Source organism: Thamnophis sirtalis, unplaced genomic scaffold (assembly GCF_051295495.1).
Source record: "Thamnophis sirtalis isolate CommonGarterSnake01/CBP01778 unplaced genomic scaffold, rThaSir2_p1.2 scaffold_4, whole genome shotgun sequence".
NCBI lineage: Eukaryota > Metazoa > Chordata > Lepidosauria > Squamata > Natricidae > Thamnophis > Thamnophis sirtalis.
The window spans coordinates 82,599,899-82,627,442 of NW_028261384.1; the positions used below are offsets into that span (position 1 = coordinate 82,599,899).

At 37.5% G+C, this 27,544-nt stretch overlaps 1 protein-coding gene across 1 annotated transcript; it reads left to right on the top strand.

Annotated features, from left to right (window-relative positions):
- The first annotated feature begins 7,991 nt into the window (after positions 1-7,991).
- CHMP5 (charged multivesicular body protein 5) lies at positions 7,992-27,187 on the top strand. The gene is made up of 8 exons (XM_087713196.1): positions 7,992-8,162; positions 9,823-9,927; positions 14,588-14,634; positions 22,578-22,671; positions 22,754-22,825; positions 23,666-23,774; positions 24,287-24,399; positions 25,259-27,187. Exons 1-8 carry the CDS (start codon positions 8,094-8,096, stop codon positions 25,307-25,309), a joined length of 660 nt encoding a protein of 219 aa, XP_087569322.1. The 5' UTR covers positions 7,992-8,093; the 3' UTR covers positions 25,310-27,187.
- The last annotated feature ends 357 nt before the right edge of the window (positions 27,188-27,544 follow it).

Consider the following 27,544-nt stretch of genomic DNA (forward strand, 5'->3'; position numbering starts at 1 on the left):
GCAATGCCTTTCCACTCATGTACAAAGAGGGTAAAAGGTCTAGTGAGGTCTGGAAGTCCCAGTGCCAGTGCTTTCATAAGCTCACTCTTTATTTGTGTAAATGCTTGTTGGCATTCTCCAGTCCATTCAAATATTTTCCCATCCCCCTTTATCAGATTCATAAAGGGGCTTGACAATAAATCAAAAATTAAGAATCCAAATTCTACAAAAACCAGCCATCTCCAAGAATCCCAATTGTTTTCTAATAACAGAGGGCTTTAATAGATTGCTTTAGGTTCACAGTCTATGCTGTCCTGTAGAGAAGTCATGCCCTAAGGCATGGGTTGTCAACCTGGGTTCCACCACAAAACCGCGGACGACAAAATCGCGGTCGACGAAAGCGCGTATGTGATGTCATCACAGCGCGACGAAAAAGATCAAAAAATGTAAAAATAAAGCTAAAACCTTCCCCTAACCCCTCCAAACCTAACCCTAAACCTAACCCTAAACCTAACCCTTAACCTAACGAAAAACCTAACGCTAACCCTTAACCTAACGCTAAACGTAACGCTAACGCTCTAAACCTAACCCTAACCCTTAACCTAACCCTAACCCTAACCCTTAACCTAACGCTTACCTTTATGTGAATCGGCTTGCTGTAATTTAATTTTTATTTCAATTTTTCGATCTTTTTCGTCGCGTTGTGATGACGTCACATACACGATTTCGTCGACCGCGCTTTTGTGGAACGCGGTTTTGACGGGTCATGGTCAACCTGGTCCCTACTGCCCACTAGTGGGCATTTTGGGATTCCAGGAGGGCGGTAGGGACTTTGGAGGTTAAAACCTGCTTTTGAGTGAGTGGGCAAGTGCGAGTGCAAACATCAATAAGCCAACGTGCGCGTGCATGCAAACAAGCAAACACATGGGAAGAGGAAGGGGAGGAGTGGAAACTGATAGCAGGGACAGGCAGATAAGTTTTGTTATCTTATAAAATAAAGCGGAGCAGAGCAGTTGCAAAATAGGAGAAAGAAAAGTTATAGGTAGGGGAGAATTGTTGTTGGCTAATAATAAGTGGGCTAACTAGCTCAGCCTTACTTTTGTACATTGCCCTACGAAAGGTAAAAAAAGGAGATAAAAAGGAAAAGATTAAAAAAATTATCAAAAGGAAGAAAAATAGAGAAAAGGGAATAAAATAAGGGAGGAGAGTAAGCAGTGTTTAGTCTGACTCAATAAATTAAGTTTTGTTATCTTATAAAATAAAAGAAAGAAACAAGTAAAAGAAGAAGAAGGAGAAAATAAAAAAGGGAAAAAGAGATCCTTGATATAGTGAAATACTAGAAGGCAGGAAAGAATTTTTGTTTTGATGGTGACACTTAATAAAAATTGGCACCTAATACAGCATTGTTTTTGGTGTTTGTAATAAAAGGGAAAAGAGGAGGGGAAAAAGCACTGTGTGGAGTGCAGATCAAAACGTAAGAGTAAAAGTAGTTGTTAAATTGTGAAACAAATTTAGAACCCATGTCTGAAAAAAAGAAATATGCTCATGTTCTGCACTTGCGCAAAAACTGATGGGCGGTAAGGAAATTTTTCCATCAAGAAAGATCCATTAGTGGGCGATAAGTAGAAAAAGGTTGACTACCACTGCCCTAACTTTTCACCTTCTGCTGTGCATTTTGGGCTTTTGTTTTTTCAGGCACATTATAGCCTTTCCTGAAGCCCCAACAAAAGATATCTCATCGGTAGTCCGAGGAACAATACGAGGAACAATACGTCTGTTAAAAGTCTGTTAAAAACAGATCTACTGGCTCCTGTATCTGTTAACATCTTATGTTTAGATTCCCCAATTTGGACTTCCACAGAGGTGGGTTGGGGGAGCAACAACTCCCTGCCCCTGGCCTCTTCACCCTTCTTTTTCTGCTTGCCTGGCTATAGTCACCAGGCATCCACTCTTCCAATATTCTTCTTTTCTGCATATAGCATACTGGTAAGGTCCCAAGGGGACCTTTCTTCTTTCATGCCCAGAATACTTTCAATTTCCCTAAACTCCCACTACTCACCACCTCTTCTGTTTTGTCCCCCTTCCTCCCACCTTTTCCTGCCTAAGGGCATCTGCTAGGAAGATAGCATTTTGGCTAGCCTTCTGAATTTCTCATTTCTTCTTACCCTCCAGTAACCTATCTTAACAAAGTCTGAAATGTCTTTCCACAGACCTCCTTCAATTTCCTGTAACTTTCTTCTAATATCCTCTGCTGATTTCCCTATAAAAATCATTTTTATCATTTCCTGATTATCTGAGTCTTCATGATCTAAATCAGTGTATTACCTAAAATCCTGGTATATTCTTTCAAACAAAGTCCTCAGGACTCTCATCTTTCTTTTGCCTTATTTCATATACTTTTGCAAGATTCTTAATTTAGGGAACTCCATTTTTGGATTCCATATAAGATTGAGAATTCTGTAGCCTCATATTGTCCCCATCATTATCCAGATCCCATTCTGGCTCTGTGAGGGGGGCATTCCCAGCGGCTGCCATTCTCATGCTTCTTCTTTTTAACTGCTGCTCCACTGCGCCCCCCCCCCCAAGCCTCTGTTTCTCTGGTGTTAAAAGGACATCCATCAATGTCTAAATGTCCATCAATGTCTAAATGTCTGCCCAAGTGGGGCTATGCGTCCTTATAATAGATAAGAGTGCATTTTCTCTGGGTCTTCCCTATAACTGGGATTTTTTTGCTTCCAGTTATAAAGGTCAGAAGTAGAAAATGGTGTGTAAACTAGCACTCGACAGAATCTATTTCTTCCTCCTACCACTATATTTTCTCTGAGTGGGACTGCATCTCTGGTTTTAGTTTTGAACATGATTGGATGTCACAAGAGTCACTCGCTGTTTGATTAAGTTGTTCCTCAGCCTCCCCCCTTCTCTGGGATTTTCTTGTCTGGGATGTCCCATTCCATTAGTAAGCAGGGGGTGGCAGACCAGTCTCCAAGTCCTCCAGTTTAACTGGAGAAGCACTGGGTTTCTTCATAATAAGAAAGGGAATCAAAATAATTAACCCCTTTCACAGTCTGGGGATAGGGACTCAACACACACAAGTATTTACACATCAGCATACTTATACATTTATCCTCCATTCAAACTGCTTGCATAAAAAATCCATATACAAATATTTCCTTTCATATTTTCTCCAGGCAAACCAATCATTATTATCATTTTAGGAACTTTCACAAGCCAATAAACTAAATTTTTTCCAAATCCCCCTTTTAAAGTAGAATAATAAATAATAATACCTTTTTGTTTATTGTTATTAGAGGGTCTTACTCCTCTCCCAAGTCTTGGAAATGACACAACATAGAAGCACATATACACTACCTCCACACTCCTTTAACAGAAATGGACTATTAACAAGTTTCATAAATAAACTCAAATATTGTATCTCTGTCTGACTCTTTTGTTTCTGCAATATTGTTTTTAGTTGCTCAATAAGTCCCATATTATGAGGTTCCTGAAATGGCCAAAAATCACCTGGATTGTCCAAGGAAAGTTAAGGTCAGACAGACATACAATAATGAGAAAAAGGCTGCCTTTGATCCCTATATCTAATCCTCCTAATATCTCAGATTGAGGCAAAATACAACCTACCAGCAAATCTTTCGGCAGCTTCCCTTTTGGCAATTCTGTCACTCCTGGACTAGATGCCTTTTTGCTACCAGTTTTCCATTTAAAAGCCGGATCTCAAATGGATTCCTCTAATCCTCTGGGACGTCTCCTGTCCAGTCTTTGCCTTTGTTTGCCTTTTACTTAGGGCTGGATCTCAGGCAGATACCCCTTATCCCCTGGGATGTCTCCTGTCCAGTCCTTACCTTTCCTCCACATTTTGCCTCTTTCTGTTCCTCCACCGGTTCCTGCTCCTCACTTTTCTTTTCTTTTTTTAAATAAAATTTTTATTTTCAGACAACACATATAATATAAAAGCCTCTTCAACTACATACAATGTGTCAATTGGTTACAAGGTCTGTGTCCTTTCCATAATCACTTGAATTTTATCAAAATTCACATATTGACAATCAAGATATCTTTGTATACATTGTTATTATGCTTCCTCCTATTCTAAGTCATTCTATTATTTTAGCATTGATAACATTCTCTAATAATTTTCAATTCCATGTTTTTCCCATTATTATATAATATGATATTATTAGTATATCAATCTAATATACATGTATACAAATTGTTATAATTATTAAACATCTATTAAGCCTGGCTATTATTACATCCTTTCAACATAAGGCATATTAAATTTGAAGTAAATTTATATTATGACATTTTATTACATCATGCTGAAATCATCCAGTGATATTTCATCTTTATATTCTATTCTATATAAAAAAAATATCTTTTATAAAATGTCTTTTCAACATCATCTCCATAATCCTCACTTACAGTATTGTATAAAATTTCATATTATCAATCTAGTATATATAAATGCTTTGTTACCATTATTAATCATTTATTTGACTATAGCTATTATGTTGTACACAGCACTCAAAATTTAACTACATTTAACTAAAATTTATTGTGACATTTCATTTCATCATCCTTTATCCTTCTAGAGATAGTATAGTTCAATATCGCTTGCCATTTGTAAAGTCTGTATTCTAAGTGTTTTCTTGATAAGTCTTATGTGGACTTCTCTTAAGAACTTGTTGTTCATTGTATGTCTTGTAAGAATTTGAAACCCTCTATCTGCTCTTTTTATTAGCTTAACTTTTGTTATCATTAGTGCTTCTGCCGAGATTACTCTCATTATTTCTGCCAAATTTTCTCTCCATCTATTTTTTGACACCTGAAATAAAGTTCCAGTTCATTGATTTCTCCTTTCCGTATTTCACACTTGTCATTTCCCCCCACTCTAAGTTTGCTGTCAGTGTCAACAATTTTCTTATCACTTTCATATGTCTGTTATTTTTTCAGCTCTGTCCTCAAACTTCATCACTATCCCCATACTTTCTGTATTTTGATCTATAATTTCAAGTCTCTTTTCAATTCTCTCTGTAATTATTCAAATTTTTTGAATTTCTAAGAAAATACTTTGCAAAGTTAGTGCCTTTTCTTCTTCACGTTGTGCCGTTTTCCAGGTTATAAACATTGCCAAAACATCCGAGACTTTTTAGGTTTCAAACAAATTCAGTGGAGTTTTTAAAATCAAAGCTTTCTCTTTCCTTCAAAGCAACATCTGTATAAACAAAATGTTTTCCACTGACCCTTTCAGTAAACAAAGCTTATAGCTTTATCAGATATTGCCAAGTCTCTAGCCACTAGATGGCAGTGTTACCTCTTTTTCATCTGTTTTTGCCTCTCTCTGTAAACACCAAGTTCCGAGAGAGGTAAAAAAAATGTTTAAAAATTACGCTCTGTCCAAGCCTTACGAGAGAAGCTTTTAATCCACGAATACAAAAAATGGAAAAAGTATAGAGGAAGAATGAAAAAAAGAGATCAGTCCAGTTTAAAAGTAAGAGGCATTTGTAAAAAGTCCATCCATAAGAAACAAAGTTAAGGTAGAAAAAATAACACAATAGTCTTAAACCAGGGTTAATTCGCCACTTATTTTCTTCTGTCTTCAATTTTATTTTAAATTCCAAGTCTTTTGGGTTTTCCCTTCTCTAACAACTTTTCTCACCATTTCGACACACACTGTCTCTCCTGTACTGCTTCTGTTTCAGAGGCTTGTCCCAACCTTCTGCAGCCATTTTGGCTGCTTCTCTTGTAGCTGGCAAAAAGAGCTTTCTCCTGGATCAATCAGGGGCTTTGCAATGCCCCTGGGATCAGCAAGAAATGCTCTTCTCTATCACTGTTCCTTCAGAACAGTTTAGGTCCAAAAGGACCGTCCAGGAACAGAGATCTCGACAGCAATCCTAGAGCCCCAAGATTGCATGTTGTGTTGTTGTGACATCAAACCCCGCCCATCTTTTTATTCCTGCTCCTCGCTTTTCTTCAGGGCTTCAGCCTTTGAGTTCAATTAAGAAGTCACCAAGGATCTTACCGAGGCTGGACGTTCATTTAGACAGTAACTCATAGCATTCAGTCAACCCAGTCTTTGCATCAGTGGGACATGCGGATCTCTGCATTACCCCTTGCTTTTCTGAGTATTCAATCACTGTCAAAAGACTCATGAGCTCTGAGGGCGGCTGGCAGTGCAGAAACACACAGTCCTGGTCACCGACTGAGAGTTTTATTTCAGAGCAATCACACACCTTTCAGCCACTAAGTCTTACCCGTCCAGGGGCCCTCCTCTGGTAGTCTTTGGTGCCTTCCAATTGAATCCAGGTGTGGAATCCTGGACGAACCCCGATTGTTTTCCCCAATTCGGGCTTGAGCCTGGTGCCAAAGCCAATGATGGACGCCAGACACGAGGTGCAGGTTTTCTGATTGGTTTTTATTGGAGTACTCCAAAGAAAAGGCCAAGAATCAAGAACAAAGGATTCAGAAAGTTTTATACATTTTCACTAAAGGAGAAGGCGGGACAAGGTGAAATAATAAGAAATATCATTTAATAAACATTTAAGCAATAATTCTACAATTTGTTCTATTGGTATATAACTGTCACATTCCTAAGCCTTGCTAATGAATGCCCCAGGAGTTATCTAACAGACATTTCATTTGCTGCCGGCCATCTCTATTCCTAACTTTTAGCTGAGGTCTGCAAGTTGTCTAATTCTTGTTACTTTTATCAACTTTCTAACTACCCATAATTGCTACAAGCTTTACACATGCATATTTCCTGTTGATAAGCATTCTTTGTTCTTGTGAGACAGACAGACCCACACACCCCAATTACAGTTTTCCTGATTTACTTTCAAATGTGTGCCATGAACTTGTTTTAGCAGCCAGCCCATCACAGCCAATGGTTTATTCAGAAAATCTTGATTCTGTAAAACATGATTCAGTGCAATATTGAACTCTGATTCTGAGATCGCATTCTTTTAACCTAGTAAAATAGCATTGATAAAATAATTGTCTATGTGGAGAAAAAATAGCATTAAATACACCCTTGCAGTCCAAGATTTGTAGTTGACCTTTCCCTGAAAACAGTTCATATATTATTGTGGGGAAAAAAATGGAGTATTAGCTCCAATCATGCTGGCTCAACATAATAAATGGGCTTCTTTATGATCTATTTTGACCATCTAAAGTGTTTGTATTGGACCTATAGTTTTGATTCCTATGTGTATGAAATAAAATTCAACTTCAAAAGTTTTATTAGTACTTAACTATTTAGCAGACCAGGATCACATGTAATTCAAAATTATAATTCAGTGAGATGTTTGAACATGGTCTATAACATGGTTTATAAATTCATAATATATTATATGAATCTAATCAAAGCCCTTCCTATTGGCTGTATTTGCATGAGGCACCCACATCTGAATATTTTGGAATATGTAATCTTCTAAGCTTCAGAGGTACAAAGAACCATTCACTTTATAGATTTTGTTCACACGTACTGGAGTACATTTTCATTAGTCTTTGCAGCATTCTATGGAAAGCAAGAAATAGATGTACATAGAGTCTGAACACATTCACAGAAAAGGCTTTATATTGTTTGTTAAAAATAAAGTAAGCCAAAAGACTCCCTGGATGATATCCAAAATGATATCTCTTCGCATTATCCGTTGTTGTTTGGAGTTCAGATCTTGTAGCCTTCCTTTAGTCCAATTTATCATAGTATTTTGCCTACTATTTTGCAAAAGTAAAATAAAAATAACAAATATCTATAATGCTTTACTTTGTTCCCATTACTCCATATTTTATTTCCGTCCTTTCCTTGTTCGAAGCAAATACGCCCTCGCGCTACTAACAAGCTCTACTCCTCAACGGTGTTTTCCAAAGGAATCCGGAAGCCTTTAATTTTCCTATAATCATTTTTTCTCAACATCTTCCGGTCTTTAAGCCAAGTGTTTCTCGCAGTTTTTCTCGTCCGCTGATTGGTCGTTGTGTCAGAAGGGGGATCTCTGAGCAGGCGCAATGGATAGTTTCCGGGTCTGATGGGGTTGAGAAACTTTTGAAGTCGCTCTTTGTTTTCTATTTGGGCTGTATTTCTCTGGTTAGTTGCTGAGATGAATCGTTTGTTCGGCAAATCGAAGCCCAAGGCGCCACCTCCGAATTTGACGGACTGTATTGGCACGGTGGGTACCACAGAGAGCGAGGGTGCTGGCTGAGCCCTGTTACTGCCGGCTTCTCTAGAGAAGAAAATCGTCGTCGCATCCGGTCTGAAGGCTGAATCCCATTTTTCAGAACATTTTAGTATAGATATCTATTGGCAGATTTGCTGTGTTGTTTTTGATAATTCTAGGGCAATGTTTCTCAATCTTGGGCCTTTTAAGATGGATAGACTTCAACACCCAGAATTTCTCAGCCAGACTTGCTGGTTAAGGAATTCTGGGAGCTGAAGTCTATATATCTAAAAGGAGCCAAGGTTGAGAAACACTGCTCTACGTCTAGGAAGGCCTAGTCGCTACGGTAGCAGAACAGCAGATGCTTTCTCAGGAGCAATATCTACTGGTTGCTAACACATCAAATAAAGTGTTTTTAATGTAGTTTGAGCACTGAATTATGTATATGTCCCTTTTGTCCATACCTTTAAAATTACACTGTTGTCCTCATATTTCCATGATATTTTAAACAGTCTCATGGCTCCTTGGCTCTGACTTGAATTGTTTTGATGTAGTCAGTACTTTGATTCATATCTTATGCTGAGCCATGATTTGCTTAACCATAGTTTGTTGAATAAATTGTTGGCTGGATTCTGAGAACGTGCTTTGCTTGATGTGGTTGTGATTTATGTAAAACCAAGGAATCCATATTATTCCTCCTAATCACTTTTATCCCTTTCCTTTATCCCTCCAAAAAATAATGTGATTAGTTCTGCCTGTTTGTGTGCTTTTTAAATAAATTTCATTCTACCTGGCAATCTAGTTCAAAACTAGGGAAATTGGGGAATAGGGAGAGAAATAATACTGTGCATGAACATATTTTGATGAGTTCTTGGATTCCAGCCAACATAACTTAGAATATATATTTTGGTGGAAAATCTCAAGACAACAACTACATTTTTAGTATTTAGAAGTGATGATAGGGGCACAAAGAGGAACAATAAAAATATCTCAGTGTCAGACCCAATTGTTACTTTTCTCTTATATGTACCTAAGGCTCTTTAAGCAGTGTAAGTGGAGATTAATTGTTTTAATTAGAATTTGTGTTATAAATTAAAGTTTGGTAATTGTTTTGATCTCCGAGCTTGGCAATTTGGTTGTAAACATTTTGTCACCATTTGAGGAAACGTTTTAAATTTTTCAATTGTTCAATTCAAAATGCACTGACAATGTCTCCTCAAATGGTGACAAAATATTTGCAGCCAAATTGCCAAGCCCAGAACTCAAAACAACAGCCTAACTACCAACCCGAGCTACTAATATTCAAACACATTTCAAACTAAGGTTTATTCACATTTGCATACCGTGATATAGCAATTCTTTTTTTGACAAGAATAGAAAACCCTTTATCCCCTACAACCTTAATGTCTGTTAACATAGTCATTTTTAGTATGTTCTCTTTATATAGGCTGATAGAGCTCTGTCAAGTTTTAAAAAATCTCTTAAGCAGCCCCATGTTTTTTTATTTCTTCTTTATGATTTCTTTTGTAAATAGTTATTGATAAAATGTAACAATTTGCTAGATTGCATGTTTAATAGTTGAATAAATACTGTAGAATATTTTTACTTTTTATTTTGACTAATGTCTTTGCTGCCACTTAATAGCTCCTTTATTCATAATTCCCGACTAAAGGTGGATGGCAGAGCAGAATCGATTGATAAGAAAATTTCTAGACTTGATGCAGAGCTGGCGAAATATAAAGATCAAATGAAGAAAATGAGAGAGGGGCCTGCAAAGGTAAGATGTAAATAGTTTTATGGTGAAGTGATTCATGGTCATATGATGACTTGTATATCCTGTTTTTTGGATAATTTTTAATGTACCAAGGTTCAGAAGAAAACAAATGAATAACAGTGTATAATCATGGTAGAAGTAGGGTCTGCTGGGCTTGAAATCAGTGTCCAGAAGAAGTGTCTGAGCAATGGCAGGTATCTGTAACTTTTTAGAACAGCTATACATCTTTTAATATATACTATTGCTATATTAACTTTGCCAACAAAATCTATTATCAATATTGATGTAGCTAGAGAAATCGTGATTGTGTTAAAGATTTTTGACTCTAGGTTGGGTACCATCTTGCACTTGAACTGTGTATTTTCAGGTAATAATAAAGCCATAATGAAGTCTTAATGAGGCCTTAGCGCACAGAGGCATAGTGTATGTGAATTTTGGTTCAAGAGGCATGTAACGTAACTGAATAAGGCACAATTGACTTGTTGTTCATACATAAGGTGAACTTCATAACAAGGTAAACCATCTAACTTTGATTAATAAATTAATATTGATTTTACATTTTTATAATGATTATTTACACATGCAATAGGTTGGGTTTTTTATTGTAAGCCATTCAGAATCTCTTTTTGTAAGATGGGTGGCTGTATAAATTTGACTAATAAATAAATAAAGCCTTCCAACTGACAATGGGTGGGTCCATAGAATATGAGATAGCCCAAAGCCATTTTCACTATATTGTGACTTAATATGTGTGACTCCATATTCACTATGTTATAAACATTTACTCCGTAGCTTTGCTTCTAAATTAAGTTGGCTAGCCTCAAGTCACAAACTTCAATAATCAAAGTGCATATTGGCTTTATGTATTGAATGTATATAGTTCATTTTATTGCATCTAGCAATAAAGTACAATGTAGACTAGCCTTATTGTATATCCTGGGCAACGTGATTTTGTCATTGCTAAATAGTCTACATGTTCTGGCTGCTCGATTTCACAAGGATCAAAAAGCAGTAGCATAAATATTGAAAATAAAAACATCTCTTTTCAGAACCAAGTGACAAAGACTATAGGATAGTGATAGCTAAACTTTTTCTAAAGGTGTGCCAAAACTGTGTCTGTGCATGCACAAGCAATCCGCCCACTTTCACATACATGAGCGACCCTCACTGAGCATGCGTGAGCGACCCTTGTGTGGGAGGGGATTTTCACCCTCCCCAGGCTCAGGAGACTTTCCTGAAGCCTGGGGAGGACAAAAACGACTCACGCAGCCCTCCGGGGGGGAGGGGCAGAGGAGGCCATTTTCACCCTCCCTAGGCTTCAGAAAAGCCTCCAGAACCTGGGGAGGGCAAAAAACAGGTCCAATGGGCCAACCGCAAGTTAGGAAACAAACTTTCGGTTGACCCGTTGGACCTGTTTTTCACCATCTCTAGGCTCTGGAGGCTTTCCTGAAGCCTGTGAAAAACAGCCCAACAGCCCAATCAGAAGTTTGAAAACAAACTTCCAGTTGCCCATTGGGCCTTTTTTCGCTCTCCCCAGGCTCTGGTGGCTTTTCGGAAGCCTGGGGGGGGGGGGGGAATGGCCTCTCCCAGCCCTCCGGAAGGCCAAAAATCAGCCGGAGGTGAGGGCTGCCGAGGGCTGCTGTGAAGGCAGATATGGCTCCGCATGCCATACGTTTGCCATCACAGATATAGGAGCTATTTTGAAAAAATTTACAATTTAAGGTGGGAGATATGAGCAGAGCTAAAGCTGATATTTACTTAGGGTTATGATTAATTACTCAGTGGATATTGTCCTACTACAAGAAATTCATTGTGCGAATGAAATCCATTTTAAAAACAGATGCAATCTTCTAAAATATTCTCTGACTGCAACTACCTACGTAAAAAACAACATAGACCAAGTACAAGATATGAGAAATCATACTGAAGTGAATGTATTTATCACACAAATAAAAATTTCCAACATTGAAATTGTCAACTTGTATAAAATACTCACACAGCTATGGGATAATAGCATGTTGTCTAATATGCAGTACTCCACAGCAATTATGGGGAATTTTAATAGCTGAAATATGTTATGGGGACACAGAGACACTAAATAAGGTGGTAAAATGATAGTGTAGTGGGTGGGTAGTGAAAAACCCTTCTGGGTCCTTGATGCAAAGGATAAGGGTATGTTTCACTTGGCCAGATAGAGTAAGGACTATAACCCTGATTTACATTTTTTTTCTCCAGGTATATGCACAATAGACCATTACATTGTAACAAAAGAGTACTCCATATACCCCTTGGAAGTTAGCACAGATCTGTGCTATTAAATGTTGGATTCTCAACATTTGTAGGATAGAACCTTAAGCCTTGATTGAATTTATTAAACATCCAATGGATCCCCTAAGGTAGAAAATTACAATCAATTTGTGGGATTGCTACTTTCCATAGTTAAGAAGCATATCTCAAGGGGCTATAGAAAAACATATATCCCAGCCTGGTGCCAAGAATGCACAGAGTTACACAAAATGCGGAGTCATGAACCTAAAATTGCTGATGAGAATCTAGACTCCGCCAGAAGAGAAAAGTGGTACGTTCTTATGGCACAAATGAGTTTTCAACATGCCAGCAAAAAGAATTGGTCCATGCTTACAAAATTGGGAGATAGCTTCATGAAAGATATCTGAAATATTGACAATGATCCTTACAAGAAAAATATAAGGAATAAATAAAGAACTAGTGAAATCAAAAAGGAGAAAAAAGCCCAGAGTCAATGATTTAACACCAGAAAGCAACATTTCAGAAGAATTTTCTACATTAGAAATTGCTAAAGTACTAACAATAAAACACTAACAATAAAATCAGGAAAAATGACTGAGCTAGATGGAGTATATCCTGAGTTTCTGAAGTATTGTGGGCTGTGTTTTCTACTCCGACTTGTAGGGATATAGGAAAGGTTACGTAGAGGTATGCGCAGCACACTGCCATGACCTTAGTAGCTGTTTACCTCAGATGTGTATGAGCTCACTTAATTAACAGCACCAGGCAGTACTGGGAACCATCTAGATATGTGAGGCTCTACCTTGGCTGGGATGTTCTTAAAAGATTGACAAGGAGAATACGCCAATTATTATGCTGTTGCTATATGCTCTTTGCTTTGCTTGTAAAAACTGTATAAAAGAATTAACTCTGTGAAGGCAGACAGACATTTTGGATGAACCCCGTTATGACTGGTCTCTGAATCCATCACTGACTCACACAGTTTTATAACAATATCCAACGAACAGGGAGACTTCCAAAAGCACTCAAAAGAACCCAAATTGTGGCCATCCTGAAATGGGTAAAGAGGAGAAAATTGTGGAAGATTTTAGACCTATAGTGCTCTTAAGCCTCTTATAATTTACTGGAAAGATTTATCTTAAACAGAATTAAACCCCTCACCAAGGAACATATATATCTATAGATAGGCTGGATTTAGCTAAAGAGGTATTGGATATCATTTATATCCCATATAGAAAATGCATTTCATTGGAGAAAAAAAATGTTGCTGTGTTGCATCAGCCTATGATACAGTGTGCAACCAGTCCCCACAAACAAGGGAAGCCCATCTACGGAATGCAGGCAACATGCAAAACCACACACCCCTCCAGTCCACAGAAAAACCTTTCTCCATGGAACCTGTCCTGGTGGCCAAAAGCTTGGGGGCCACTGATCTAATATATCAACTCCACATTTTAGAAGACAGTCAGCCTTAAAAATAAAGTGGCAGAAGTGCAAAGCAAACCAATTATTACCTATATATGAGGTCTATCATGATCAAATACTCAGAACCAACAGTGGAAAATCTGGACAGCAATTAATCAGAGAAGACTTAGATACTAAGACAGCATAGTGCCAGGAATGCACAACTACTAACCCAGATCTGTTTAATTTAGTGTCTGATCCAGTACAACGCCTCTCTAGCTTTGATCCTCGAAAGAAAAACTGGATGATGCTCAACCAGATCTGAACCTACAATGCAAATGCCAACTTTGGAAATAAAATGGGGGCTGTTTAATAACACTAACTGTGACTATGTGAACATCCTGCAAACTTTATATCATAATGCAACAGAATGCCCCTCAGAAAGTTTGCCGTATTTCTGCAAAACTACATTATCTTCAGGGCACTGTTGTCCAATGGCTGTATGATTTATATATCCGGCTATAGGCTTAACCATTATGTATAATTTTATTTTATTCATAATTTTGTTCTTCATTTGTATTGTGCTTTTTTAAAATTCACTGTACTGGTATTTTATATTTTGATTCACATTTATATTCCATTTTTGTTAATTTTTATGTACTTAATGCTGTATTCTGTTACACCATATGAAATAATAAATAAATTTCATCTAGTGTCGTTATCAAGGTAACAGCAAAGAAAATGATGTGATTTGAATTCTTTTAAGAAAAATTAATTAAGCAATTTTGGAATTTCCTAAACATATGCTTAATTGGTTGATTATTGCTAATCTTATCAAAGAATATCTTACTGGTATTTATTGATTCTAGGCATTAGAGCAAAAAACTTGTATATAAATTTTAAAGTACAATTAATTATATGTTTCATTAACTTTCTTTTCAGATATTAATCCTTATTGAATTTAACATCTGCTTTTTTATATATATTTTAGAATATGGTAAAGCAGAAAGCCCTGAGAGTGTTAAAACAGAAGCGAATGTAAGTGCCTTACTCTCTAAACATCATCAATCTAAAGTTATATTTTTAAATAGGCTGCTATCGAGCCATTCTTTTGAACTGTACTTGGGAATAAGAATGTGTCTTGTCGTTCATTTTGCATTGAATATTGCATTTTAGATGCCTCTAACCTAATTTCCCGATTGCAGTCCATTTCATTGTTTTATGTCAGATAAAATACTTAGGATGGAAAGAGAAGGAACTTATTTTCTAGAATAAATTGGAAGGAATAGGACAGTATAGTTCTTTATTACATTGGAAGAGCCTATTTTAGCAAAAAAAAAAAAATCAAGAATCTTGTAACACTTTTTATCGTTTGTAGGAAAAGGTGCTAACAGAGTCTTTATTACATTCAATGAAAAGAATTCTTTTTGCAGCTTAACAGTGTAAATAAATGAAATAAAACACAAACAAAATTGTAACTACATCACTGAAACCATGACAAGTTTTATAGGCAGGCTCAAGGAACTGAATTGTATTAGTTTCATAGGACTACCGTGTTTCCCCAAAAATACAACCTGTCTTGAAACTAAAGCCTTGCCACATTTTTTGCATGGGAAAAAATATAAGCCCACCCCCCAAAATAACCCCCCTGAACACCTCCCCCCAACCTCCGGCCAGGCAGAGCACCGCTCACCGACATATGGTATCCTGAAGGCGCCAAGCCGCAGGAGCCGGGGGGGATAAAGGCTCACATTGCTTGCCGCCTTCAGGATACCGCTAGGTTGGGGAGTGGCATTCTGCCTGGCCGGAGGAGGGAGTTGCCCAGCTCTCCCTGCAGCAGCCGCTGCCGCTCTCCGAGCATAACGTCCTCTCCAGTTCCAAACTCAGCTGCCGAGTCTTCCAGCAGCGGCCGCTCTAGGAGTGTGCTCTATGGTTGTGGGCTGGCTACTGGAAGATTCTGTAAAAGAGTCTTCTGGACAGAGAGTCTTCCAGCAGCCAGTCCACAACCATAGACTGCACTCCTAGAGCGACCGCTGCTGGAAGACTCGGCAGCCGAGTTTGGGAGTTTGGAACTGGAGAAGACGTTATGCTCGGAGCGTGGTGGTGGCTCTGCAGGGAGAGCTGGGCCTGGACATGTTGAGTCTAGGAGGCATGCCTGCTGGGGGCGGAACAGGCGCTTGTGCAACTCCCTTCTCCAGCCCGGTAGAGCTCCATGCACTGATCTAGGGGGTATCCCTAATGTGCCAAGCCGCGGGAGCTGGGGAGCGGGCAGAGCACCATGTGGTTTGGCGCCTTAGGGATACCCCCTAGGTCAGTGAATGGCACTCTGCTCGGCTGGAGAGGGGGTTCGCCGGGTGGTTGCTCGTGAGCTTGGTCACCTCATAGCTGCTTTGCCTCTGAGGCTGTGCCTGGCTCTTCGGGAGTCAGTTCGCAAGAGAGCAGCCGCCCAGCAACCCCAAAACAATAAGCCCTCCCCTATAATAAGCCCAAGACCATATTTTGTAAATAAAAAGAAAATAAGGCCCTGTCGTATTTTGGGGGAAACATGGTAGCTATACATAAAATAAGCCAGAATTGTCTAGGTACTTCATCAAATTGTGAGTTATAAAACATGCATCCTTGCAGAATTCACAATAGTAACAAGGCATGAATATTTTGTCTGATAATCTGTCTGGAGGCATTCATGTGAAAATTAGCAGCTATTTGGTGTACTGGTAAAGGTGGTGGCCTAGAAAACAGGAGTCTTATGATTTCTTTCTTATGAAAGCTATTTTTATCATCTTAAAAGCCAAATGTCTAACTATGCCCTATAGTATAATATGTTCTCGGCAAAGTTCCTCTTTTCCACTTTCATGCCAAATTTGTCCTTACAGCTGTTAGAATGTCTCTTAAGAAATTATGATATTTTTCATTTATTTTATGGAATTTAACATTATGTTTTGAATATTTTTATCTATTTCTTTTCAATGCTTTTGTGGGATTTTTCCTTATAACCAACACATATGATAACATGTTCCTGACATTTACAGCATGTATTATTATATGATTTGTTTCTTTTGGTACTTATTGACAGAGTTATATATCATCACTTAATACATTTTATACCAATTTTCTCTTAAATTGTAACTTGAAGTAAATTGTGTTAATGTTTTCCATAGCTCATCCTATTGATATATTATGATCATTTAATTTATTTATTATTTGAAGTTTTTATATCCAGCTTGTCATACAGTTTTCTTTTTTTAATATTGTAAATACCTTTGAAGTCATGACTAATATGTTACTATTTTGGGATTTTATCCATTCTATTGTACATGATAAGACAGTAGCACAGTAACATAATTTAAGGTTAGGAAGTGCAAATTCATCCATTTTTCAATCTTGCAAAAATTTAAATTTTACTCTTTTTTTTTCTTACTCTATAGAAGTCTGTTTACTTGTCTGCTTCAAGACTGGTTTAGGCCAAAGTCATCCTTGATTGATGATTTAGTGCCAGAGAGACCCAATAGGAAGCATGAACTCTTCTGATTTTGCTGTCTCAAAAACATTAATTTCCACTGGTCTCGTTTTTCCCCTATATCAGAATAATGTGTCAAGATAAAAGTAAAGAAAAAAAGGATGGCAAGCATAATGAAATGAGAATTCCCATTCTTCCTACCAAAGACCTAGATGAAGGCACAGGTTTTTATGGCTCTTCTAAACAAGTGGTCAACAGCTGATGGTCCATTGACCACTGGTGGTTTGTGAGAAAATTTTGGTGGTCCCCAGAATTTTTTTTGCATTTTTTATATTGCAGTAAATCAGGGGTCCTCAAACTACAGCCCCTGACTCAGATAAGTGCAATGAATGTTTGCGTTGCTGCAGAGAGTCTACCCCTTCAGGGTCTTTTTGTGTGGGTTGGAGCGGGGGAGAAATTCTAACTTAGGGTTGCTTCAGCCCCGTGGTGTGGGCTTTGGGTGAAGGCTGGAGGGAAGTGCTGCAGGTGGCTAAGAGCCAGAGGGCCTTTTTCTAGTGGGATTGCATCATGGCCTGGAACTGGCTGACCATCTCAGTGGCCAGATCTGATTCTCTGGTACCTCATCTTTTGCTGGGTCTTGCTGCCTGACAGTCAGGTTTTTAAAAAAGATTTTTGCAGCAAGAAATGATGGGTGGTTACTTCTGGCCTTTGTTGGTGCAGCTGGGCATGCCTTGGTCACTTGGGGAGACAGGCGACCTGCTCTCCACCCTGAGACACTGGCCTGCCACGTTCGCCGCCACCACCTCATGGCCTGCCCAATGACCCGGCCATGGCTGACACCACTGCTGTTGTCAGGGGCGAGTGAAGCATTGTGGCTCTGCGTCATAATGAACACCAGGAGGAGGTCTCCCCCATTGTGAAACACACTAAATTTCACTGTGCTGTGCAAGGCGCTACGAGTGCAGCGAGTAGGCCACTTCAGCCATTAGGTGGCAACAGCGATGGTAGCGTGGGTTGGGTCAGTGGGCAGGCCATGAGGTGGGGTAGTCAGGTCAGCAGGCAGCTGTGAGGCAGCCATGGCAGCAAACACAGCAGGCCATTGTCTCAAGATGTCAGCAGGTAGGCTATGAAGCGGGGGCAGTCAGGTCAGCAGGCAGGCTATGAGGCAGCCATGGCAGCAAACATGGCAGGCCATTGTCTTGGGACCGATAGCAGGTTGCGTGACTCCTCAAGCAACCAAGCCATGCCAATCTGCACCAACAAAGGCTGGAAGTAGCCACCCACTGTTTCCTGCTGCAAAAATCTTTTTAAAAACTTGACTGTCAGGCAGTGAGATCCAGCAAGAGCTGAGATGCTGGAGAATCAGACCTGGCTGCTTTTCTCTGCCACAGTGCTTGCCAGACGTGGCTTACAGCTCCAAGCCTGAAGCAGTGAAAGGCAAAAGCAGCCTTAAGCGCAATGAAGGCGGAATGCTGTTGCTGCACAAAGGCAGGTTTGGGGCACTAAGGCTCCGGCCATTGCCACTGCTGCCTCGGGCCGTCTGTGCTGCCTTACCTTGCCACAACAATGCCATTACCTCACTCTGACTGGCAAGGGCTGTGCTACTCCTTGCATCAGTACAGCGGAGATTTCCAGCCCCACCTAGAGTAAGTCTCCTCCTGCTATCGCCCTTACCTTCTCAGGTCAGGTGAGGAGTGACTGGGAGCCGATGGGTGGGGCCAGCCACTGGTGAGATTAGCCAGTTTATTGAACTGCACAAAAAAGTTAACTTCACACTGGTTGAACCAGTGCGAAGTGTCTGAATCCCACCACTGATAAGATTCCCCCCTCTGCCATTGTTTCATTCAGGTGGGAGAACATTTTGGATTTTTCAGTTCCCTGAATGAAATGCCCACCACACCAGGGCTAATCAGGCATTTGATATACCCAGGACCTAGCAGGGCTGTCAGGAGTCTCTTGCATCCTGAGGAAGCCACCATTAGTTCTATTCAAGTGGTCATGGAAATAATGGTGCCACTTACCTTCAGATCATCTTATCCCTCGCTCTTGTAAATGGCTGAAGACTTCCAGGTTGGAGTTCTCTCCCCCTGACTCCCCCTGACTGACTGACTCCCCCGGAACTCTTCAATCTCCATTCCTTTTTAGCTCATCTCCTTCAGCTTGGACAGACCTTTTGTCTCTCTTCGGCAGGCCTCGGGACCGGTTTGCAATGGCCACAGGGCAGCACTCTACCACTTGGTGTCCCTGTTTATTGCAGCAGAAGCACACAATGGAGCCCCAACAGGGCTTGGCTGGCTTGGGGGAAGTACCTCCCTTTCCCCTTTTTGGATGCTTCATTTCGCCAGTGTGTGGTTTGCTCATGGAATTCAGCCAGATTGATTTTCACTTCACTGGCTAAGATGCAACATCTTTGTAAGGTCCACAGAGCACCCCAGAAATAATCCAGTAACGACCTTTGAAATATCAAAAACTATTAAAAGATGAAAGCATGTAAAGCTCAAGGTCCAGATGTTCTCACAAATCAATATTATCATTTTTTATGACCAACTCCTTTCGTCATTAAAAAAGACGCCAACAATGAGATGCAATTTTAGTAGAAAGATTGAAGATTTTACAGTTATATATTCATAAAGATCTGGCTTTTTGTCAAAAAGATAGTTAAGAGACAATGTTTTGAATATATTTTTTTGGTTTTTTTTTGTTTTTGTTTATTATTTATAGGCCGCCCTTTTCCCTGAGGGGACTCAGGGCGGCTTACAATTTATGGGGAGGGGAATACAAAACAAGACATGAGACAGTACATAAGTAAAAATAGAACACAACATTCATTCATCATTCGGGTGGGGATGGATTAGAATCTTTATCCCCAGGTCTGATGGGATAGCCAGGTCTTGAGGGCTGTGCGAAAGGTCTGGACGGTGGTGAGGGTGCGAATCTCCACGGGGAGATCGTTCCAAAGGGTCGGAGCTACTACTGAAAAGGCTCTCCTCCGCATAGTTGCCAGTCGACACTGACTGGCGGATGGAACTCGGAGGAGGCCTAATCTGTGTGATCTAATAGGTCGTAGGGAGGTAATTGGCAGGAGGCGGTCTCTCAAGTACTCAGATCCACTACCATGGAGGGCTTTATGGGTGGTAAGTAGCACCTTGAAGCGCACCCGGAGATCAACAGGTAGCCAGCGCAGCTCGCGGAGGATAGGTGTTACTACTATTGTTATTACTGAATACCTACAAATATCATAGTAAGAAACAGGTAGCTTTAATATTTTTGGGTGAAAATAAGGCCTTCAACAATTTTAGTTTTCATGTTATGAGTTCTGGAAGATAGGAACTTTGAGAGAAATTTATTCAAGGTGTCAATGTGATTTATACCACAGCAAGCAAAGACCATTATTAATGGAAACTTAACTAAATCATGTAAAATCGAAAAGCATACAAGATATGGATGCCTCTTATTTCCTGTTGTATATATTGGTCCTGAAATTTTGAATAAGGATATTAGAGAATTTGCTGGTTAAAAAAGGTAAAGGTTTCCCTTGCATACGTGTTCTAGTTGTTCCCGACTCTAGAGGGCGGTGCTCAACTCCGTTTCAAATCTGAAGAGCCAGAGCTGTTCGAAAACGTCTCCATGGTCATGTGGCTGGCATGACTAAATGTCAAAGGCGCACGGAACGCTGTTACCTTCCCACCAAAAGGGGTTCCTGTTTTTCTGCTTATGTTTTTACATTCTTTTGAACTGCTAGGTTGGCAGAAACTGGGACAAGTAATGGGATTTCACTCCATTACATGAATCCAGGAATTCGAACTGCTGAACTGCCAACTTTTGTGATCGGCAAGCTTAGAGTCTTAGCCACTGAGCCACCACATCCCCATTGATTGGTTAAGCAACCCCATTGTTGCTTATTTAGCTATATTTTTAAAAAACTCAAAAACCATCATAGAACATTTGATGGTCATAGAACTAAATGAGTTTGGTGCTTTATCAGGATTTAATATAAATAAACAGAAAACAATGTTTTTTAAGAATATGATCTCCCAGGACTATGAAGTTGACAAAAAGTTGGTGGAGAAAAAGGTGAAATACCTGGGTTACATTGACAAATATAAATTGTGAAGTGCCTCTTTGGAATGATTTCAAAAAGAATCCTATTAATGTAGATAAATTGCTACTATCATTATTGGATAGAATCTCTAATTAAAATGAATGCTTTACTAAAGATGCTTTTTCTGTTTCAGGCTTCACCAATACTTATAAGTGATATTCCATTTAAACAATGGAAGATGGAAATCTCAAGTTTATATGACAAGGGGGAAAATAAAGATATAAATTATTGCAGGATGCTAAGGAAAGAGGAGGTTTGGGTTTATTAGATTTGAAATTGAACTTTGATGCCTGTTGTTTGGTCTGGCTTAAAAAGTAGGTAACTCTCCAAAACAAGAGGTTACTCAAGCTGGAGGGTCATGAATTAAGATTTGGATGGCACACATATTTATGGTATGATAAGGTTAAGTAAATGTTGTTTTCAACAACTATTTTATTAGACTTGCTACTTTGGAATAAATATAACGTAAGGTTCTGTACAAAGATGCCTCTTTAGATGTCAGCCCAGAAAACATTTTTTAGAAAAGAAAATGGTGGCAAGGCCAGACTGATGGACTTATGGTCAAATAATATTTTTTAATTATGGTTACCCTTTCTTCAAATCTAAAGAGGAGTTATAATTAGAAGGATGTAGGTACTATTTTTTTACATATTTACAATTAAAAGAAGGATTTAAATTAGATAAAAATATCTTATGGACTTAACTTTGAAAAAAAATTGGAATTCTGGGTGGTAAATATTGCTAAGGTTTATAAATTGTTATTGAAATTGAACTTGGATAATAAATATGTGAAACATTGTATGATACAATGGCCAAAGAAGTTTGAAACCCATGGTATTGAACACCAAAGAAATTATCGAAAATGTATAAAGGTATTTCAAACATGTTAAAATGCAAATGTAAACAAGGAACATTTTACCATTTATAGTAGTCTAGTGATAAAGGAAAGAAATATTGGAGCAAGATTTAAATCTTAATACAGATGTTTCTTAAAGTGAATACAAAGATAAAACCAGATTTTTTTTTAGCTTAAGGAACAGAGAACTTTTAAAAAATGGAACTTTGATATGATAAATATTGACAGCAGCAAGAACACTCTATGTACAAAAATGGAAGGGCACTCCCAAAAGATAGCACTGGCAAAACAGTAATATATTATTCACAAGAAAACCGTGTAGTAATCAGGAGATTTTGTTTTTGAATCATACAGCAGTTACAATTACTACAAGAACTTATGCTGCTCTTTGACCATAATAAAGATTTGATTTGATTTATTATAGGAACTGACATCCCCATTTTTGTTTCAAGTTGTAAATTTGGGGGCTGGGACTTAAATTTGCACTGTTTGATTTGTAGTATTTTTGAAAGACAAGTAATACGGCAATTGTACCATGCTTTTAAGCGTATATATTATTAACATAGGTACGAAAACCAACGGGATAATCTTGCCCAGCAATCCTTCAATATGGAACAAGCCAACTATACAATCCAGTCCCTAAAAGATACAAAAACAACGGTAAAACTGCCTTTTGTTACATTTGTAATTATTTGTTCAATGTAATAATGAGTCTAATTATTTTATCTGATAACTTTTCTAGGTTGATGCTATGAAGCTAGGAGTGAAGGAAATGAAAAAAGCTTACAAGGAAGTAAAAATTGATCAAATTGATGTGAGTTTTAATGTTGCTTTAAAAAAAAAAACTATAGTCCTCTTTTCTGGCCTGGAATAATAATAATGCCTGCAAGCAAAAACAAGCAGGTCCATAAAATAAAGAAAGCAATAGAAAATAAAGAAGCTAAAATGCTCTGGGACTCTAGAATTCAAACAGCTGTCACATAACACTCCATATTTAACAAGAAAAATAAAAAAATCTGAATAGTGGATGTGGCAATTATGTTAAATTGTCTTTATTCTATTTATATTCCACCTTATTGTTAGCACTTCAAAGTGATATGCATAGCACTCCATCCCCCAGTTTTTCCACAACAACCCTCTCAAGTAGGTTGAGATGAGAGTGAATAATTTTCATGAGTTGCCAGTTTCAGTTAAACAACATTTCTAGTGTGCTCTATTTTAAAACATGAAAAGAATGAGAACAGCTGAATCTAGACTTCAAGTATTAAATTAGTAGAAATTGTAGTTTACTTTCACTGATTTCAAAAAGTCTAATCTATAGCTTGGTTCTCATATTCAGTAAACAATGGTTAAACAAGTCATGGTAGAGTCTAGCACAAATCCAACAGAAGCAGGGTTGGGATTTTACCGATTTGGATCGGTTCGGGCAAAGGGTGCACTCAGCGAACCAGTTGTTAAACTGGTAGGATCCCACCCCTGAACAGAAATGTTTCTCATGCCAGTACAAATATGAAATATTCACCAATTACATGAACTAAAAGAGAATAGAGGAAGGCTTTGTTAATTTCAAACAAATAAGTTCTTTCTGTCATTGTGAAAGACAGAGCAGCCACAGGTCCCTCCTACTGTGATGAATGTATATTTTAAAATCCAGGACCTGCAAGACCAGTTGGAAGATATGATGGAAGATGCTAGTGAAATTCAAGAAGCATTGGGTCGTAGTTATGGAACCCCAGAGATAGATGAAGATGACTTGGAGGCAGGTGAGTTACCAGTAAATATTGGTGTAGTTGTATAGCCATGGTTTGGTGAGTTCAGTATATAGGTAATTTAATTACTATTTATACTGTATTGTCTTGATTATAAGCAAACAGCAGAAAGTGTAAACATATTTTATGTGGGAGTCAATAATGTAGCGAATGTAAAAATTTCTGTATTCCCTTCGGTTTCAATTTATTATAGCCATTTGCCAGCAAACAAATAAAAATAAATGAAGAAAAGGTCAAAAAAGTTTTATTGTACATTGCGTTCTTTGTGGATCTTCTGCTGCATCTTGAAACTAGGTAATCAAGCTACAGAATAGTATATTGTTTCATTAAAATGCTTGTCTGCAAAAAGGAAGTACTTTTGTAAAAGCCATAAATAAATGGCTTTTAATTTTTTCCAGAGATTTTAGGATTTTTAATTGCGGTACTATTGATATAACAGATATAACAACTTCACTCCAAATTTCAGTCGTTTGATTAGACATTTTCTGTTCTCATCATAATTTTAGAATTAGAAGCACTGGGTGATGAACTTCTAGCTGATGAAGACAGTTCCTATCTTGATGAAGCTGCAAGTGTTCCATCAATTCCAGAGGGCATGCCAACTGAAGTGAAAAATAAAGTGAGTCACTCTTCATCCCCTCACTCTCAATATCACATAGCACATAGAAATCAATAGACATTTAGAGAGTAATATTCACCAAAAGTTAGGGTTTTTTTTAATTGCCAATCTTTTAAGCAACAAACAATAGGCATATTGAAAGTATTTGTTTTTATTTTCATTTTATAGTTCATCTTTTATTGCTGTGATAATTTGAGAAGTTATGCATAGTAGTTTAAGGGGTTACTAACACTTTAATAGAGTTGCTTTCTTAAATTCATATTAAATACAACAATTGGTATAACCATAGTATGTTGACTAAGGCAAAGTGACGAATGAAGTTCACATAATTCTAACCTATAAATCATGATTTTAAATATAACAAATGAATTCATGTATGGCATAGTGTAAGGTATTATATCTAATACATTACATATTTACATATATCTAATATATTACATATTACATAGATTTATAAACAATTCTGGGTGATGTACTGTGCAAAAAATGAACAATAATAAAGAACAAAACAAAGCCTAATATGTACACTATATATATATATATATATATATATATATATATATATATATATATATATATATATATATATATATATATATATATATATATATATATATATATATATATATATATATAAAATAGTGAGTAAGCAACATACAGCAATATCACAGTTAAATATTTAAGTTTTATAAGATCAGTACTTAACATATGTGGACATAATATTTCCCTGTTTGCTGGGGCAGATTATTCAGAATTTAAAATAAGATTATTATGATATTAATCTCTATTTAAAATGAGTGTTTATGGTTTATGGACAAAGCAACAGTTAATTATAAATAATGTATTTTCAATCTCACAGGATGGGGTACTGGTGGATGAATTTGGACTCCCACAGATTCCTGCAACATAATTATGAAGTTCAAAAGGAATGTTTTTTCATTTACATTTCTGAGCAAAAACAATGTGGGGGTTGAATCTATACTTTTGCAGTATCAAGTAAATAACACTATGTTATGAAATAAAGAATGAACGATAATGTTTCTAGAAAATACAGCACTATAGATTTTTTATTAATGCCAATAAATTAACATTACTTTTCTTTCTGTATCATATATTGAGAGTTCTAAAATTTGGTTTTGTTGTTTGTGTAAAAGTAGTACATAAAAATATTTATAGCTTATTTGTTATAGATTATTGTGCTTCTGTTTTTGAATTTACCACCCCATTTAATTGTAGGTGATTGCACTGTATAATCCATTTGGACATAAGCTGATTATTACAAAGAGCAACTTGATTTAATTGTGTGATTTTTAAAAAAAGGTGTTTGACTCAGTTATTATAAATTCCAACATGTTAAAAAGTTCATCAGAAGTGTTTCTAGCTGGTATGTATCAAAATAAGCCTATATTTTTTTCAACACAAATTATTTATAAATATGGTTTGCATTGAAGAACATAACCCTGATTAATAGCTTATTTGATAGGAGAGTCACTTTGAAAAAAGAGGAGATGACAGTAAGTAGTTCTAGATTTTAACCAAGCTTTGTGCTTATGCTGTGGTATAAACTTGAAACAAAATGTTTTGGGTTGTAATAGACAGTTTTACCTAAGATTGCCATAGTTGAACATCCAAACTTCCAAAAACAGTGGTTGATGTAAACCTAGGATCTAGAATTGCCATGGATGCAATTCTACTTAGTGAAGTTTAGATTGTTGCAGCATGCCTCTCTGCACAAGAGCAGTGGCCAGAGATCAAATTTAAGCCAATTCACCATCTGAAGATTAATGGTCTTAGCACACTGGAGGTGGTTTTCTCAAATCTGGTCAACATTTTTATTATCACTGGCCTGGTTGAAACATAGAATGACCATTTCCCAGTCAATCAGTAATGTACTTCTAGGGTTCTCTTCTCATGCTCGAGCCTGTAGCATTGTATTTGTATGTGGATTAGTTAGGAGAATTTGAGTGATGAAATGTGAACACAAATGGATTAAGCAACTATGGTACTGGACTAGAGGCAAATTTATCATCTTAAGATCTGGAACACAATATTCAGGGAGGAAAAAGGCAATAGTTGCATCCACAAAAAATATCAAAGGGAGCTGTCAAATAGATGATCCTGCCATCAGTGGAACTTTGTGATATCTGGATATTGTCTGCATTTTTTAGTAATAAAGTCAAAACTATACCCAAAATTTACTAGGCTTATTGCTTACTTTGAGTGATGCCATACCAGTTATCCACTGCAGCGTCTTCTAATATGTCTCTGAATTTTTTCTTTGCAAATTCCTTGATGGTAATAGGTAAGATTATTGGATTTATTAAGATCATTGTTTTTATATTGGATCCTTATCTTGATTGCCTTGTAAGTGCCTCTAAGTATTTTGTCCTACAGATTCTTCAAAACAGAATCTCCTGCTGACCTAAAGAAGATGATGCTATCAACTATTAGCCAGAGTCCAATGTTCTAAATTTAACCAAGCTGGGACTGCAGTTAGAGTGACTGTAACATCATTTGTCTTCATCCTTTTCTATCTAGATTTAGAACAGAATTTGGCAGATAGATAGATAAAAGAACTAAAAGAAATATTATACTGTGAGACACGTAAGGCAGTGCTATTCACTCATGGGGTGGTGAGTTGGACTTGCATTCTGATTGATCCATTTTCTTTGTTACAAGTATGTAGTAATAATTTCTGCTTGACCTCTTGGAAATTATTCTGCATTTAGTAATATTTCAACTTGCTTGATTAGTTATTGACTACAATAAAGATACTGATTCTAATTTCTTCCTGCCTTCCATGTTATTTAATATCAATGTGAAATCAATGGAAAGATCATTTGCAGCTTTGAAATTACTGTACAATATTCTGATGATATTCAGTTGTAAATCTTTTTTGGAGCTTGGGATTTGATATTTCCAGGTTATTACGTTTAAGGGCTGAATGTGGAAGATCTGAATTTGGAAAAATAAATCGAAAGCAAACAAGATGTTATTGATCTGAGGAATTATAATTAGTTTTGGTTAGGGTTAGATGACACTGGATTTGTACATAACATTGATGACAAAATGACCGGTATCAATCTGACAGAATTAAGTTCACCCTTACCTTAAGGAAATGGACCTGACTTCAGTGCCCACAATA